At 40.7% G+C, this 16,335-nt stretch overlaps 1 protein-coding gene across 15 annotated transcripts; it reads left to right on the forward strand.

The window, feature by feature from the left end:
* The first annotated feature begins 1,728 nt into the window (after positions 1–1,728).
* LOC120834488 (muscleblind-like protein 2a) lies at positions 1,729–16,200 on the forward strand. 15 transcript variants are annotated; one of them, XM_078090410.1, is made up of 10 exons: positions 1,729–2,250; positions 5,368–6,047; positions 7,869–8,033; positions 8,144–8,350; positions 8,470–8,724; positions 10,132–10,185; positions 10,577–10,727; positions 10,842–10,877; positions 11,557–11,651; positions 12,326–16,200. In XM_078090410.1, exons 2-10 carry the CDS (start codon positions 5,874–5,876, stop codon positions 12,338–12,340), a joined length of 1,152 nt encoding a protein of 383 aa, XP_077946536.1. In that variant the 5' UTR covers positions 1,729–2,250; positions 5,368–5,873; the 3' UTR covers positions 12,341–16,200. The 15 variants fall into 15 exon arrangements, with proteins under 15 accessions (XP_077946536.1, XP_040058452.1, XP_040058448.1 ...); XM_040202518.2 differs by having other exon boundaries at positions 1,964–2,250; positions 8,123–8,350; XM_078090407.1 differs by lacking the exon at positions 1,729–2,250 and adding an exon at positions 3,644–3,980 and having other exon boundaries at positions 8,123–8,350.
* Positions 16,201–16,335: the final 135 nt, after the last annotated feature.

Genomic DNA, 16,335 nt, shown 5'->3' on the forward strand with positions numbered 1-16,335 from the left:
GACACAATTGCTGCTTTTCCTGTTTCCCCTGAATGTTTTACTGGCTGTTAACTCCTATAAACAATCGAGAAACACCCGGTTTACCGTGTGACATTTTTCATTAATAAAGATTAGATGGAATGGAAGATGAAATGCGCCTCTCTCGTATTCTCAAGCATCAGTTTATCTTTGCTTTTTTTACCATTTTTACCACTAAATGGGAATATTGCTCTGGACAATGGAATTATGTCACATTGTGTTCTGCTTGAGATTAATAAAACGTTTACAAGCAAAGGACATCAGGAGTAGTTCATTTCATTCACCTGGTGTGAAAGAGAAATACTTTAAACTGGATTAAAGGGAAAAAAACTCGATCAAATCTTATGAAAAAGATATCTTATCTGGTGACAGTAAACGGTATCTCTTTTATCAGCAGTGTCATGACAGTATTTCCCCGTTTTCTCCCTGTTAACTAGCTGTGACTTAACTAGCATTTCAACTTAAGCAAGTTGACAGAGTGATATATTTATATCGGAAGTGTATGTTTACCCTCACTGCAGTTTAATTTTGCTAATGTGACATTCAAATCAAAATAACTAATTTAGTGCAAATAACAGAGTTACAAATGAATGAATTAAATCATGATACCTGAGTAATTTTGACAGTGACATTTCCCTCAAAGGAAGCAATAAATATGGTGACCTTTTCCTGTGGAACTTGATGCCATCTCCGGCTTTTTAAGTAATCGTCATTATGGCAGGTCAGATTAATATCGTCTGTTCAAGAGAAATATAATAGGAAAGTAATTAATAAATTTGTCACAACTAGTTTATGAGCAACAATTACTAAATATTTTATTAAATGTATGGGTGAAATGTTACATTTACAAAGGTCACAACAGTAAAAAATCAATATTTGACATTGATTAAGTCCCCTATCCCTCCCTGAACAAACAAAGTTTCTCACATACTCACCGTGAAGTTTTCATATTTTTCAGTTACATAGCAAGGCATTTGCTCCGCCTAACACCTTCATCCGCACACATCATCTGCTGTATGAATAGCAATTAGGTGGAGCATTACCATCACTGTCACACTATACAATTACAGGCTGCTAATCTTTTTCTGTGTTTTGATGTGTTCAGACAAATGGTTCACACTCACATATAGTACAACTTTAAATTTACTGGCCTACCAATTTATTAGAAAATGAATGAGGAGATAAAATAGCCATTTCTTATGACTTCATTCTTTGTGAAGTCTAGCACAGATAAGACAGCAGGTCTCTATGTTGTTTTCATGGTTATTGGAGAATAAGCTATCAAACATACTAGAATATCTTCCTACCGCTGTCTCCCTCCCCCTCACCCGCTCTGACTGATCTTATCCGGGTTAGCATCCATCTCGTTTGACCTTGAGCAGACCCATGAAACGGGAAAGCTGCTTTGCTTCTTACACAGATTATATCAAAGCTTTATCAATAGAACTCTTAAAAAGCCTTTGTTTTTATGTATTTATAATACCAATTATTTGTACACAACGCCCTTCACGAAACATGGGTTACTTCATCACTAATTAAAGCAAATTAATGGAAACACCATTTACAACCCATTAAATTTGACAAATCCATATTAATATGAATCTTTCATTTGATGATTGTATTTGTGCGTGAAAGCGTGTTCTCATTAAACTGATCCAGAAAAACGCAAGTTTTTTTTGCTGTTGCCTTGGTAACAAGCAAACCCTTGCCCTTTCAGTCTACTGGCATTCGTTTGGATCGTACCACTTTTCTGCTCCGGGGGGGGACGTTAGGGCAGAACAAGTTATAGAATGGTCTATATTAACCAAAAGAGGACGACGTTAAAATAAACCGTATGTATTTACAAGTTAACTTAATATTTTATTCGATGTTCTCTACTTTAAACGTTGTATGTTAAACTACAGATAACCTCTATCCGTATCAACTCACCCCAGAGAAACAGCGTCCTCACATTAAACTGACGGTCGTACTGTAAGCTGTCAAAAGCTTGTTGCTTAGCTTAAATCTGTGCAGCGCTAGAGTAAAGTAAAGAAGGAACGAGGTCGAAATAACAAGCTACAATTACATGAACAGGGAAACACATTCAACGGGCTGTTGAGCGGACATTTCGGAAGCACTTGACATCTTGTTGTCGTTGACGTTTAGCGCAGGTCGGGCTGCCTTGTGGTCCCGTCCTAGCTGGTGCGTGATTCGCCGTTTCCTCCGGGAGAGCGGTTGGTCCGCGATGATGAGGTAAGCAGGTGCGCTCCTCGGCTAACGACGGCTAACGAACGGTGACGCTAGCATGTAACGTTCTTCAGACCTGCTGAGCCCCCCCGCCGCGGCGCAGGTTGTCCTTAGCAATGCCAGCTAGGTGTTTGTGATTTAGCTAGCTAAGGTAGCCCGAGGATGATAATGCAAATCAGAGACTTCCCGTCACCTCCAAGTAACGTCACCAAACTGTACACGACGACGGTGGGGGGACGTTAAATCTGGCCGGCGGTCATCGGCGCGCTATTGTGTTTTCTTGCTATTTGTTTTATTGAGAGACGAAACGTCATTTGCACAGTAAGTTACATAACGTTACAGTAGCGTGGTATTGGGCGGGACATCCATTATCAGACGATCGAAATTCACGCTTCTCCTTTTTCCGTGAGATTCGCACATCAACCCTGCACCAACGATTTAAAGCGATAAAGAAATACACTTTAAAATTCGGTTAGATGGGAAATAACCCGCTTTCAAGCGAACCGAGCGTGGCAGCAGGTGTCACAAATACACTGAAATAAACATTTGAAGTTGCCTACTGTTGGACATTTTAAAAGACAACCAACAAAAAGTCAGCTGTGCAACAGGAGGTTAATCCCTGCTAAGTGCAGTAGGATACATTAGCTTGTCATCTTGGGAATTGTCATTCTGGATTTCAAATGAAATTTCCTTTTTTGAGTTACAAAGTACTTAGAAGTCAGTGTGCGTGGGAACTGAATGAATCATGTGTGCATCTTTGCTAAATTGAGGTGAATGATCTTGGATTAACACTGTGTTATTAAGGGGGTTGGCAGGATCTTTGGGCGTGAAATACAGTATCACATTGAGTATGGTGGGTAAGCTGCGTTGCATGAAAAAGTACATTTAACATGTGTGATATTGCATACTTTGGAAGAAATATTATAATACAACAGTAAATCTAATGGCGAAAGCTCCAGTTTGTCAGTAAATAACAATAAATTGGATGTCCTTTCATATCTGTAACAAAACCATTTGGGAAACTTTTCTTATTAAGGAGATCTACAAAATGAAATAGAAACGTACTGGGACTGTTTTTGGAGTTATTAATAACCATGAATCACCAAAAGCTTACAACATAGGACCTGTATTACATAGATTGTACTCACTTAGTTGTAAAACAAGTGCTCTGCACGTGGTCTTATTCGCGTAGAAGGATTGTGTCGTGTTACCAAGTGTACAATTTAATGTGCCTACACTATAAGACGTGATGCAGTCTCTTCTTAACTAATTACATTTCATTCTAAAGGGTCAACTTGCCAGCAGTGTCTCGCTCCAAGCCGTGAACAAACAGTGCACCAGCTCCTGCTTCCTATTGGCCGACTCCTGAGTGGGCGGGTCTTCCTGGGGGTTGGCCCCCAGACAGGAAGGGGGGGGGGCTGGAAATGTTTCTGCCAGAGTTGGACAGGCAGATTTTTACTGTTGTGAAGAGAAAGTCTTGGCTCACTGGATCCGTGGAACAGAAGACGGGGTTTAGAGCCGCTGTTGTGGTTGTTATGTGAAGAAGTCCGCTGCTCACGAGTTGGATCTCTTACCTACATTCTTGGTCCGGAAGAGAAGTTCTTAAATGCTACCAGAAGTAGGGAAGTAGGTTTTTTCTTGCTCTGCTTCCTGACTTGCGCCCAAAGGAATTTGCTGCAGTATGCTGTGGGACAGCATGCAGTAAAGCCGAGCGGCTGCTGTAGCAGAAGATCTGGGTAAACAACAGAACATTTATGTTTGTTTGTTTGCACACATGTAAACCCTTTTGCTCACTCCCTGCGGAGAAACCCTTGAAAATATGCATTCTGCTCACAAAATAAGCACCTTTTTACTGCCTGCTGAGCAACTTCCTGTGTGCTTTAGCAGTCGGACGATCCAGTTTTGTGTTTGAAGCCAAATGCGTTGTGTGTTTAAGCTCGATCTCGCTCGCCTTCTGTTCTCTGTGTGCTCTGGTGGCCGAAGATTCCGCATATCTGATGGTAGCAATTTTGCACGTAGCCCTTGTCTATTGACAAATAGGCAGTTACACCGTAACATGCAAAAAGGTTAAAGTGGGCAGAACTGAATTTATATGTGTTTTAGGATGAAATCTAATTTCCATTGTTTTGTCTTTTTTATGGTGCATATCGCTCACCAAAATATCTTGTGTCAAGTGTGACAACGTATCATTTATTTTACGGCCCTGTGGACGTGGAGCTTTGAAAATGTTTACATGCTGTACTGCTATCGACTGATTGATTACCTTCAGACCCGTTAGCTACACATTCCGGACTAGCAGCTGTGGCATTGTGTTTCTAATGTCGTTGACATTGTTCATATTTGTTGATGGGGCACGGCGGGAGCCATCGTTGGCAACATCAGGCTGGAAAACCTCTATAGATGTTCACCGTAAGATGTTTGTGCTGACACGGGGCAAACAAAATAAAAACAGGATGACTGACTGACCAACAGGACGAGGAAATAATGTGGATTCAGACACAGAATTGAGTGGTACGATAGATATAAGGTTGTTCACTTTACCAACCAGGAAACCTAGCAGTTGATAGCATGTGTCTGTATGAAGCCGTAGTTTCCAAAACCCGGACTGCTAGTAGGTTTTGTAGTTTTGTTCATCAAATTTAAATATTGGCTGCTGCGGTCTAAAAGCTGTGGCTCCTCTTAAACGCATTCCTCTCTTATCATTTTCTTATTCCCAGTTTGCCGTTGGTGTTTGACATGTCAGTTCTTGTCTGCTTAGAGCTGCCACAAGCATTTTCATTTTCGATTAATCCGTAAGTCATTTTTAATGTTTAATGTCCATTACAGGATCCCAAACTCCAAGATGATGCCTTCGAGAGATTCTGTTTTTGTGTAACCACCAGTCCGAACCCTCTGTTGACAGTGATATCAAAGAGACAAAGATCGCGTCTGAGAAGCTGGAACCAGAGAAACTGTGGTGGCTCTTTATTCTATTCAGTTCCAATCCGTCTCCTTTAAATAGAAGAAAGCACACGAGAAGTGACCCGTTATTATGGTAGCTCTGTACTGCGCCATATAGCTCTGTACTGCGCCATATTTTTCTTCTTTACAAATTCTGTAATATACATGCTTTTTGTCTTTCAGATCCCCGACAAAAAGTGCCTTCCAGAACGTAGCCTCGACTTGAAGTGGGTCCGCCTGTGTTGCCGGCCTTTGCTTTCTTTGAGGACAGACCCGAGCAGCATCGCAGGAAACCTCCGTCCTGAACAGCAGCAGCAGCACCTCAAAACGCTGAAATAGAGCCACAGTACAAGAGACCAGATACTAATGACATGAGAATGTACGACTAAAGTGACAAGTCCTAATTAGATTTCCCTCACTCGTCCGCTATTTAAGGGCGCCAGTCTTTGTGGAGGACACTCTTGAATGTGTCAGAAACCCAACGCGTCTTCACGTGGGTCCCCTCTCCCTTTGATGGGTGATTTGTCATTTAGTGGCCAGCCGTCCGATCGTTCTGCTCCAGCTGATGGAGGACTCGCCAGGGCGTTTTAAAAGGGGACATTGCGCATAAAGACAACCTGCAGCCTTTGGTGTACGAGCCACAGTAGATTAAATTAAAAAAAACCAATATATGCTTATAACCTTTGGTCATGGCGTTGAACATTTCTTCTGTGAGAGACACAAAATGGCTAACTCTGGAAGTCTGTCGGCAGTTTCAGCGAGGAAACTGTTCACGCAGTGATGAGGAATGCAAATTCGCTCATCCGCCGAAGAGCTGCCAAGTTGACAATGGGAGAGTTGTTGCCTGCTTTGACTCACTGAAGGTAGGAAACACTGCACACCCTCATGCGTATTCTTCCATGTTTTACCCGCTTATCTTATCTCATTCCTGCGTCCCTGAGTGGGTGGTTCCGCTGTTGTGTTATGGCAAATCAAAAATGAATTCTTACACTTTAGAATATTCTGGATTAATCAAGGGGCAAATGTCAGATGTTGGATTGCAGACATATTCTACAGTTTGCTCAGTTGCGTTGAATGAGTCCGCGGCTGCCTTAATCCAGGCTCACACGTTCACTAGCACCACACAATGCAGCTCTGCACCCTGGATTCTACTGCTGTTGAGTCATCGTCTTATCTCCTAACTGAAGGCACTTGATGCACGGCTCGTGTGCAGCACAGAGCCTTCTGTGTGCGACGGAGGTCGGGCCTGGTTTCAACACAAATAAGACAACATTTATTGATTTTTGTCAACGTTGCTGTCATAATGTTTTGACTAAGATGTGGACTGCACATCATACAACTTTAGTGATGTTGAATCCCCATTGAGGCCAGTCAGTGAATTATTTATAATATATCAATCATGGTTTCATCATATTTTCAGAATGCAGGATAACCTAGAAGAAAACTAGTCTTTTGCGAGATTGTGAATTAGCGTTCAGCTCTCAGTTGATGGAGTCATGTGATGTGATGTTGCATGAAGCTTCACGTCTTTATGAATGGGCTTTTGTCTGAGGAGTCAACAAATGTCTGTTCCCAGCATGTCTCCTGGTATAATGTCAACTTGTACTTACTCATTAGCTGTTCCTCCCCCTTAGTGTTTATTTATTAAGAAGACAAACATGCCGCTCAAGTCCTTCCCAAGGTTACGTCCCCCAACAAGCGCTGTTTATGCATACTTTGTCGTTTTGCCTCGTCCAATGGCATTTTATTGACGTGTAATTAATTCTGGGTCAAAACAACTGCTGTAAAGTGCTCGGCTCAATCATCAATACTCCTAACCGAGTTAACGTTGTTCTACAGATTGTGCGCATGCTTTGCTATTGTGACCAGAACCCCATGACATCCATTAAAGCAGGCGAGCGTCCTGTTGTTCACCAACTTGAGGAACCTTTATACCAGCGTAATACTCGAGGCTCACTTCCATCTCGTACTCACAAAGCATCTATAAAGTTGTATAACAATGAAACATTTGACATTAAAAGGGGGCGAGTACTTCCGCTTGGCACTTTATTTTCTCAGCTATATCCAGACTAATGAAGCAATGATGGCGGTTCAGCCTACGTGGATATTCACTGAATGTAATTAATCTAAATCTCTTGGGAGAAATGCAAATGATACTAAATTTGTGAACTTGATTTGAATATAAGCCTCAAGGGAAACTAGCCTCGTATTATTCTAATGCAGGGCTTGATTGACAGAAATGATATTGCTAGGCTCAATTTATAGTCTAAAATCAGAGGATAATACTTATGCTTAATAACTAGGCTGTTAAGATATAAAGCGAATCATCATGGGATTCCCATTGGACCATCGTGCTCCTTAAAGCCCCGTCTGTCACATATTTATTGGTGCATCATCTTCATCCAAATCTAACTTTTAAGTGCCAATATGCATTTTATAATAATGTAGTTAAGAAGGTCAGTTGTGGATTTTGATGTGATGGATTGATGCCTCACAACTGGCTTTCATGCTGCGAAAGGATGCTTCATCTTGTTGTGGACCGATAATTAAAGCCACTGTTTCAAAGGACACAAATCATTTCATGATAGGAAACATCAAGCGTCTTTAAAGGAATTCTTTAAAAGAATACTACAATCCCCCTCCTGCAATGAAGTGTTGTTTATGCCCTTTTCCCCTGAATACAGGGCCGATGCTCAAGAGAAAACTGCAAGTATCTTCACCCACCTTCACACTTAAAAACCCAGTTGGAGATAAATGGGCGCAACAACCTCATCCACCAGAAGACGGCAGCGGCCGTGCTCGCCCAACAGATGCAGCTGATGATCCCGGGGCCCAGCCTGCAGTCTGTGGTAAGCGCCGTACAGCCACCGGGGAGAGACTTCTGCTAGTGTTTTTGTGTGCTTGTCTCACTTGTAATATATTGCGTTTTCCCTCATAGCCGACATTTCATGTTACACAGGGACTGGGCGCAAATACCGGTCTCGGCTACGGCTCATACATGACACCTTTGAGTCACGGAATGAGCCTCATCCAAGCGGACAACCTCTCCAACGCCTCGGTTCTGGTGTCCGGGAACCCAAGCGTCACGGTGCAGAACTCCTCTTCCTCCTCTTCCTCTTCCTCTTCCTCTCCCTCACAGAAGCTGCAACGCACGGACAAACTGGAGGTATGCACGCACAACGAGCAGCACTTTTAAACGTGACAAAAGTGCACCAGTGGTTTTCGGGGGAGGGGGGGTTCCTGCTGAGCTCTTGTCACAGTGCTCCGCGCTCGCCCCTCCCTCAGGTGTGCCGCGAGTTTCAGCGCGGCAGCTGTGCGAGAGGGGAGACGGACTGCCGCTTTGCTCACCCCAGTGACAGCCCCATGATCGACACCACGGACAACACCGTCACCGTCTGCATGGACTACATCAAGAGCCGCTGCTCCAGGGAGAAGTGCAAGTATTTTCACCCGCCTGCACACTTGCAGGCCAAGATCAAGTCTAGTCAACAGCAAGGCAGCCACGCAGCCATGGCCGCCCAGGCCGCAGCCGCAGGCATGGTAAGACAGAGCCTTACTTAGTACTTAGTTTGTGTTGCCAGTGATACGGTGTTCTTTGGCGTCCTTGTGTTTGCCATGACATCACTGAATGTGGAGCACTACATTTGCATTAACTATAATGGCACAGTTGATAAAGCGCTATAGCGTCCCCTTAAAATGTACCCGACGTGTGGTTATGAGCGTAGATCACAAGGATAAGGTCATTTTGGTAGTTGCTGTCAACTAACTAGTAAAAGGCTTGTCAATCACAATTCAGAGGTGTCTCGCTCTTTTGATTGTTATGATGGAGCTTTGTTCGTTGCTGACATTTTGAGGCTAGTGCTCTTTAACAGCCCCAATGAAAAGATGCACATTTTCTAAGTTGGCACACGCACCGGGCTCCTCACAGACAGAAGCGTTGCTACGATGCAGTTAACTGAGAAGCGGCTGGTTAGACACGTTTATATGGTGTACAAGCTTTAAAGTGGGAATCATCAGAACGGCGAAGCTCGCTGAAAACTGCATGCTTGGAAAAGTGCACAAGAGAGCAAAGTTGTCTGCAATGTCCGATGTACCGACTTGACAGTTTCATGTTAATCATTTCTCACAATACTTTTAACATTTCTGGGTTTGGATCCAGTTTTAACATTATATTAAAATAAAAAGGTGTATATATTTTCAATATGCCATGTGACATATGTCACACTTAATAAACCTCCTATTTTTATACATTTACATTAAACTTTTATTTAATGTAAGATTAAGATGTATTTTAAACTCAATCACGTCCCCCCCAAAACCCCATTTGGATTTTAGTAAATGCAGCTCCGCATTCTGTGTGTCATGACATTGCATACATTTCTGGTGTTTTATTTGTGATGTTGCCTTTGGCCATCACTTATAAAACCAAAATAGAACAAACTATTGGAACGCTCCGGTCTTGATTACGTTGTTAATGCTTCCTGAACGTGTTGTAAAATCTGTGTATATATTCAAAATGATATATGTCGTGTGTGTATACTGCACTGATTGCATCATGTAAGTGGTAGTGTTTGGATTCCAATTAGCCGAGGATAAAGAGTAATATTGATATATAATACTGATAAATATGCAGCATAAAACAAGTACAAGATGTCAGGTCATTGCGGATCTGTGTTGCCAAAGCTATTGCGTAACTGTACATGTTGATCTACTAATGAAGAAGTCTTTACTTAGTGTGTCTTTTACTTGCTTATTTTGGTTACTGTGCATGAATATTGTGTTTTATGTTGTATACTACATTCAGATTATTTTGTTTTTGTTTTCCCCTTCTCACCTATCCACAATGCTGTCCCCCATGACGCACCTCTGCTTGCTGTTACCTGTATGTTAAACGCTTGAACCCCATTGGCCCACTGCCATCATGTGCTCGCTGCCTGCTATTAAAAGACTCAGTCGACTGCCAAAGCAATGAAGCGATCCCTCGAGGCAACTGTAGACCTGGTATTTTCACCTTTTGCTTTGGTTGTAGCTATTAATTGTACTGTAATAACTTTCCATTTTTGCCATTGTGATTTAAAGCTTCTTCTCATGTAGTCTTTGTGTACACAGTCTTCATTAGTAGCCTAAAATGCTTAATTTGATAGATTCTTTTTAAGTTTGATGTTTTTGGTTATTCCATTCATATATGTATCCTAAAACATGCTTGATTTCTCCGCTACGTGATAACAATCACCTTTATTGTGTAGTTGTGTTTGCCGTTTTTTTCTCTCTTTTTTTCTATCCATATTTTTGTAAATGAATTCTAAATATTAAGTGTCAACGTAGAGCATAGCTCAAGAGAGAGAGAGCAGGGACCGTCTGGTGTGTCATGTCTTCTCTCGTTTGCTTTCAGGCCTATCCCTACAGCGTATCCCTACCAAAGAGACCGGCTTTTGAGAAGAGCGGCTGGGCCAGCTCTCTCCTCAGCCCCAGTTTTTTGCACTACCAACAGGCTCTGGCCAACACGCAGCTGCAGCAGCCCGCTGCTGCATTCTACCCGGCAGGTGAGCTCTTCGTGCCTAGTGTGGATTCCGTGTGTCATTACTGTCCCGTGTCAACGCATTGATATGTGTCAGTCACGCCAAATTACAGCCTCTGTCCATTTGATAACCCCACAGGTTCTGTCTTCTGCATGACTCCCAATAACGGCATTGGTAGGTCCTCTCCTTGTTTATCATTATGTATGTAGATTAAGTGTGAAGCTTTTTTTTATAGTGATCGGGAACTTTGGTCATTCCAGTCCAGGAAAGCAAAAAAAACGGAATAAGGGTCAATCGAGGAAAGCATTAAAACCACATTTGAAATGATCTGCGGGAATGATTGTTGCATGTTTGTGCTTTTTTGGTTTAACGATACATTTTATTGTAATATATCTAGAATCCTTCCTCCAGCATCACTGCAGGTAGTCCATCAGAATATAAAAATGTAAGGTCACCTGGATTTTGCAGAATTACCCCGCACCATGGATTAGGAAATTTGATCAGCATCCCTGACATTTACTTTACGGTCTTTATACATTATTAAAGCACCCCAAATACATCTAAAGACACTTTGATCATGTCTGATGGCTTCAGTGTAAAATCTGTCTCCTTTTGGGATGTCAAATTATGGACAGATTTCCTAATGTTACCTCCTATTGGCTCTCCTTTTACATTCTCCCCTGCTGTCTCGCTATGCTGTGTGATCACATGCCATCTGCTGGTCTAACCCAATGATGGCTTCCTGCTAATGTCATATTGTATTTGCCTGGCAAGAGAAAGAAGCACATTGCTATGGTTACCATAATGCTCCCCCTCCCTTTTCATTGCTTTCATGGTTCCTTTCCTGAAAAAGTGCCCATGATGTACAGTGCTACGCCTGCTACTGCAGCACCTACTCACGCCACAAGTGTCCCCTACGCAGCAACAGCGCCAGCTCCAGCCAATCAGGTTTGCTCCTTTTTAAAGCTTTCTTCTCCGAATCCTTGAGCTCTAAATAAGTGCTTCATCTTTAAATCAAGGGAGTCGCTTCATCCAAGTAGCCTTTCCCTGCTTGCATTGCTTCCCGTTCAGCTTCATCTACCTGTAGCCCATCAGTTGAATTAGACTGCATCTCAGCCCTTTTGCTGATGGCTTTACACTACACGCATTAAGAGGTCTGCCATCTGGAAATAGTGGCTTGCATCCATCTCAGTGTCTTTGTCTTTACTCAATATGCAGTTCAAAATGTCATGGGAATAATTGAACAAAATATTAGCTTTGGTGCCTCTCATTCTGATTGTATTAATTAGTTCATATTTTTACGAATGGTTCTATGATCTTTATTCAAAATGTACTTTCCTAGTAGAGTTCATTTTTTATAAAGGAACCTGCAACAAGAGTTCTTTCAGGACTGTGGATGTTACGTTGCGTGTTGTATAATCTGTGTCATATTTCACTTTAATATGTATTATTTATATTTGGCTATCTTCAGCTGCAAATGTGACTTCAACTTGCAGTAAAGTTATCCAGTGTTATCTGATGCAGTGTTTTTTTTAGCCGTATTCTTTAACCTTTGTTTACATTCATTTGATCCATTGTACACCCATCACAACTAAGCGTGCCGTGTTTTGCTCCCAATACAGATCGTCCTCAAGTAACCACCAGGGACGGAGGTCTGTGCCGCGTTGCTGCTGTTAAAGACGCCAAACAACTGCTCTGTAAATATTCTGTTAACACCAGACACAACTTACAACAAGCTGCATGCTGATAACCCCGACGAACAAGTTGAAGACATTACTTCGATCCCTCACACTAAACTGCGTGGCTCAATGACTTGGATTATACTGTGTTATAGACGTGTTGCAGAAGCTCATTGTATGCACGCAGCTTTGCGCCTGCGTTAACATGCATCATCAGTGACCTGCACAATATCCTGGTTTTCCTTTCCAAAACAGTTCTGAGAGCGTCGAGCTTCTTAATCGGTATAAACGCAAAGTGTCTACAACCTCATTCATTAAGGTTGTTTTCTCTGAACAAACACAACCAGGAAACGTATAGAAATTAAACAATTAACAACATGGAAACAAACAGAAATATCGTCCACTGTCAGATTAGGATTGTGTAGTTATTTCAGAGGAAGAGAGGAGTAGGAGAGAGGAAATCTACAAACCATATTGAGACCAGTTGATAAAAAAAGACCTGTATGAGAGGTTGTTCAAATTGTACCCTCAAGATATTGAGCGGCAACTTACTTTCCTTTCTTGAATGTGTAATGTAAAAATGCTTTTAGGAATGATTGTTTATCTAGTGCCAGCTTTAACTCTCTAATTATTAAAACACCACATTGTAAACTATAGTTTCCTTTTAAATGTTGTTAGGTTAGTGCAGTTTACCCTGTCAGCCTCAGAGAACAGGATCAGTCCTCCACCTCCTGGTGTGCCTTTGCATTGCACATACAGCATGTTTGCCAAGTCAACATACTGAACGATCGATTTGCTGCACATACTTTTTTTTCAAGTCAGTACAGCAACAACAATTCAAACACTTAGATTTCCTTCTCTTTATTGGCAAAAAAAGAGAAATAAATAATTAGAAATTGGATTATCGGTCACGGTTGACTTGTTGATATGTATGTAAATGGTTTCGACTTCTGGAGCCAGTTTCACAAAGATAGACTTTGGTTTAGGTCGCATCAATACTCATATTTAAGATGTTTCAGAGGTCCAGTTCAAAAATGATCTTAAGCGGGACATATTCCTGACACCTCATCAATCTGTCTGGTGTAAAACAATGAAACAAGGACTCTGTACAAGGGGAAAATACAACCCAGTAGTATAAGATGTTAGCCGTGTGCAGACCTGCAGCATAGCTGGGCTGTGGCCTCTGCATCCCTCAGGCTCTGTTCAGCCAAATTTAAAACCGGTTACTTTGTTCTTTAAAATCTCGTTCCTTTCTCATTACTCGCTTCACAACATTGTAAGAAAACCATAAATGATGAGCCATAATATCCCCCTCTTTGGTGCCACTGGTCAGCAGGTGCCACTGATTGTTACCATGGAAATACCCCCCTTAGTAGGTTCAAAATAAGCCCAACTTGATTTTTGTGAGACGGTCCAACTTCCATATGTCAAAATTAGCGCCGTATGGAGCTTCTTTGTGAAACCAGCTTGTGCTTCAACGTGTTTTTGGGAAGAGCCATTCAAGTCACCTCAACAAAATGGGTATTCAATTACTACTGTTTGTGTTGAAACTAGAGCTCCTGTAATCGTATAAGGGATGAGTTGAGTAGTGTGTGAACTGTTAGTCTTAATGTTACAATCAGTTGTCAGTACTGTAATATTTGAATGTTATAAGTGCCTGAAGAATCGTACAGATGAGGATATCCGTGCACATTTAAAAGGCTTTGTGTGAAAAATCACCACGTTAAATTTACTCTACTTAAGTCTCATTTAAAAGAAGTTTTTTGCAATGCTTTGTTAGTGCATTTGCCAATTCATTTTTCACTGACGTTCAAGTCTGTATGTGTGTACGATAAATGAGAGTTATTATCCAGCTTCATTTCATCAGGTCCACTAAGATGATAAGTGCTTCATGCACACTTAAATACTTAATGTAGTAAAGTAGAGCTTAAAGAGGTTAAGGTTTAGCAAAGTTAAGTTGTGTTTGGTTGATAACACATTATGCAATGACCCTACTTTGTTTGAAAAGGACAGCAGACGGACTGGGTATTGTGTCTGCTTGGGTAAAAAACAAAACCGATGTTCAAGACGGATGTAAATCCCTCACAAATGTTCTCTTATACAGAGAGTTTTAGTTGTGCTGTTCGGAAAACGGCTCGTGCAGACATCAACCTTTTGATTTATGTTTATGATGTCTTTTCCTTTTTTTTTATGAAAATGTGTGTGTGTGTGTGTGTGTGTGTGTGTGTGTGTGTGTGTGTGTGCCTGTGTGTGTGCCTGTGTGTGTGCCTGTGTGTATGCATGTGTACACTTTTTAACTCAGACAATCCACCAAGAGATATTTCATCTGTTCACTTAGTTTTTTTTCTTGATTTGTCGTGAGAAGTTTCATACACTATTGGTTGGAATATAAGGAGTATACTTGCATATGTTAATAGTTCAACATTAGAAAAGAACACTTTTAAAATGTAATCTCTTCTATTTTATGATGAATGTAATTTATTAAACTGACTTTAGCTCTGCTGGAGGTTCCTCAAAGGGCCTTGATCTGTTGTATTAGCCTACGATAAGCCGTCTTGTGTCCAGGGATCTAATGTCGGAGCAAAGAGAAGCTGAACATATTTCATCCCTGTCACTGCCTTGTCACCTGTGAGGGACGACAGCCTTTGTCTGAGCAAGGCCATGGAATTGCTTTTTATGTACAAAAGTGCATTGTACAGGCCACATTTTACGGAAAAGTAACTTTCATAATAGCGTAATAATAGTTTGTCATTTAATTGTGATGTTGAGGCAATCTGAAGTTGCAGTGATTAAAACAATGTTTGTGGGTGGGACGAAGTTGTTTTTCCTCCTCACAAAACACATTAGATTGTTCTGTCAGATATTTGACTTTATAATGCCATGGTGAAACACTGTAAGTGATCCAGTGCATGAGAATATATATATATATATATATATATATATATATATATATATATATATATATATATATATATATATATATATATATATTGAAATGTAAATTGTGTGTTTTATATGGGCACCACTGCATGTCAGCATCTTGCAGCAAACATATAATCCACCCTTGGAGAGTCTGCAGTCAGATGATCTGGAGTTTATGGTTTGACATCTGATTGAACTTAAATTCTCTTTTCATAATATGATTGCTTTCAAAGTTAAAGTTATTATTAGATTCAATGACATGTTTTCCCGTATTTATTATATCTGCGAATGAAAGGCATAGCACAGAGTGTTTGTTTCACCTTTTGGCAAATACGCTTGAATGTCACGGAACATCTGCACATGGAAGTTGTTTGAGATTCGGATCACCCAGTCAAATAGATGTGGACAGCAAGAATGTTTGGTCAGACTGACTTAAGCACTTTCTCAACCGTCAGACTGAGAAGACATGCTTTTTGTGAACTTTGCCTTATCTTTAATCTATTCCTGTTTTTTTTTTAAATTTTATTTCTCTAGTAATTATTAGTTATATATTGTCTAATAAGTAAAAATATGTTTAACTCAGCTTCCCTGTGAAATTATTGCTAGATAAGTTTTGAGTTTGAGGCCAAATTGACAGTTTGTAAAATATACCCCAAAACTCTCCTGATGGGACTGGCTACGTTGCTTGTTAAAATATATATCACATAGTAAAATATGCTGGTGTCATTACTTTTAATCTGGTCCTGAATATAAACTGTCCCCTCTTCTTTTTTTTAACATACTTTGGAAAATTATTTTATTTGTGTATAATTAAACATTTCATGTTGATAGTTCTGCTCCTGTAAAATCCAAATGGTGTAATATCTAATATTGCAAATAAATAAATGTCAATTAAATGCTGTGCTTGGAGCTCTTTTGTTTTAACATTTATTTTTTACAGAATTCAAACTGCAGTCTTTAAAAGACCCTAAAATCAAAGTGGTACGTTTTATTCTTTTTTTCATTAGTTATCTATCGGTATATTGAGTCTC

The sequence above is a fragment of the Gasterosteus aculeatus genome, chromosome 16, assembly GCF_964276395.1.
Source record: "Gasterosteus aculeatus chromosome 16, fGasAcu3.hap1.1, whole genome shotgun sequence".
Lineage (NCBI taxonomy): Eukaryota > Metazoa > Chordata > Actinopteri > Perciformes > Gasterosteidae > Gasterosteus > Gasterosteus aculeatus.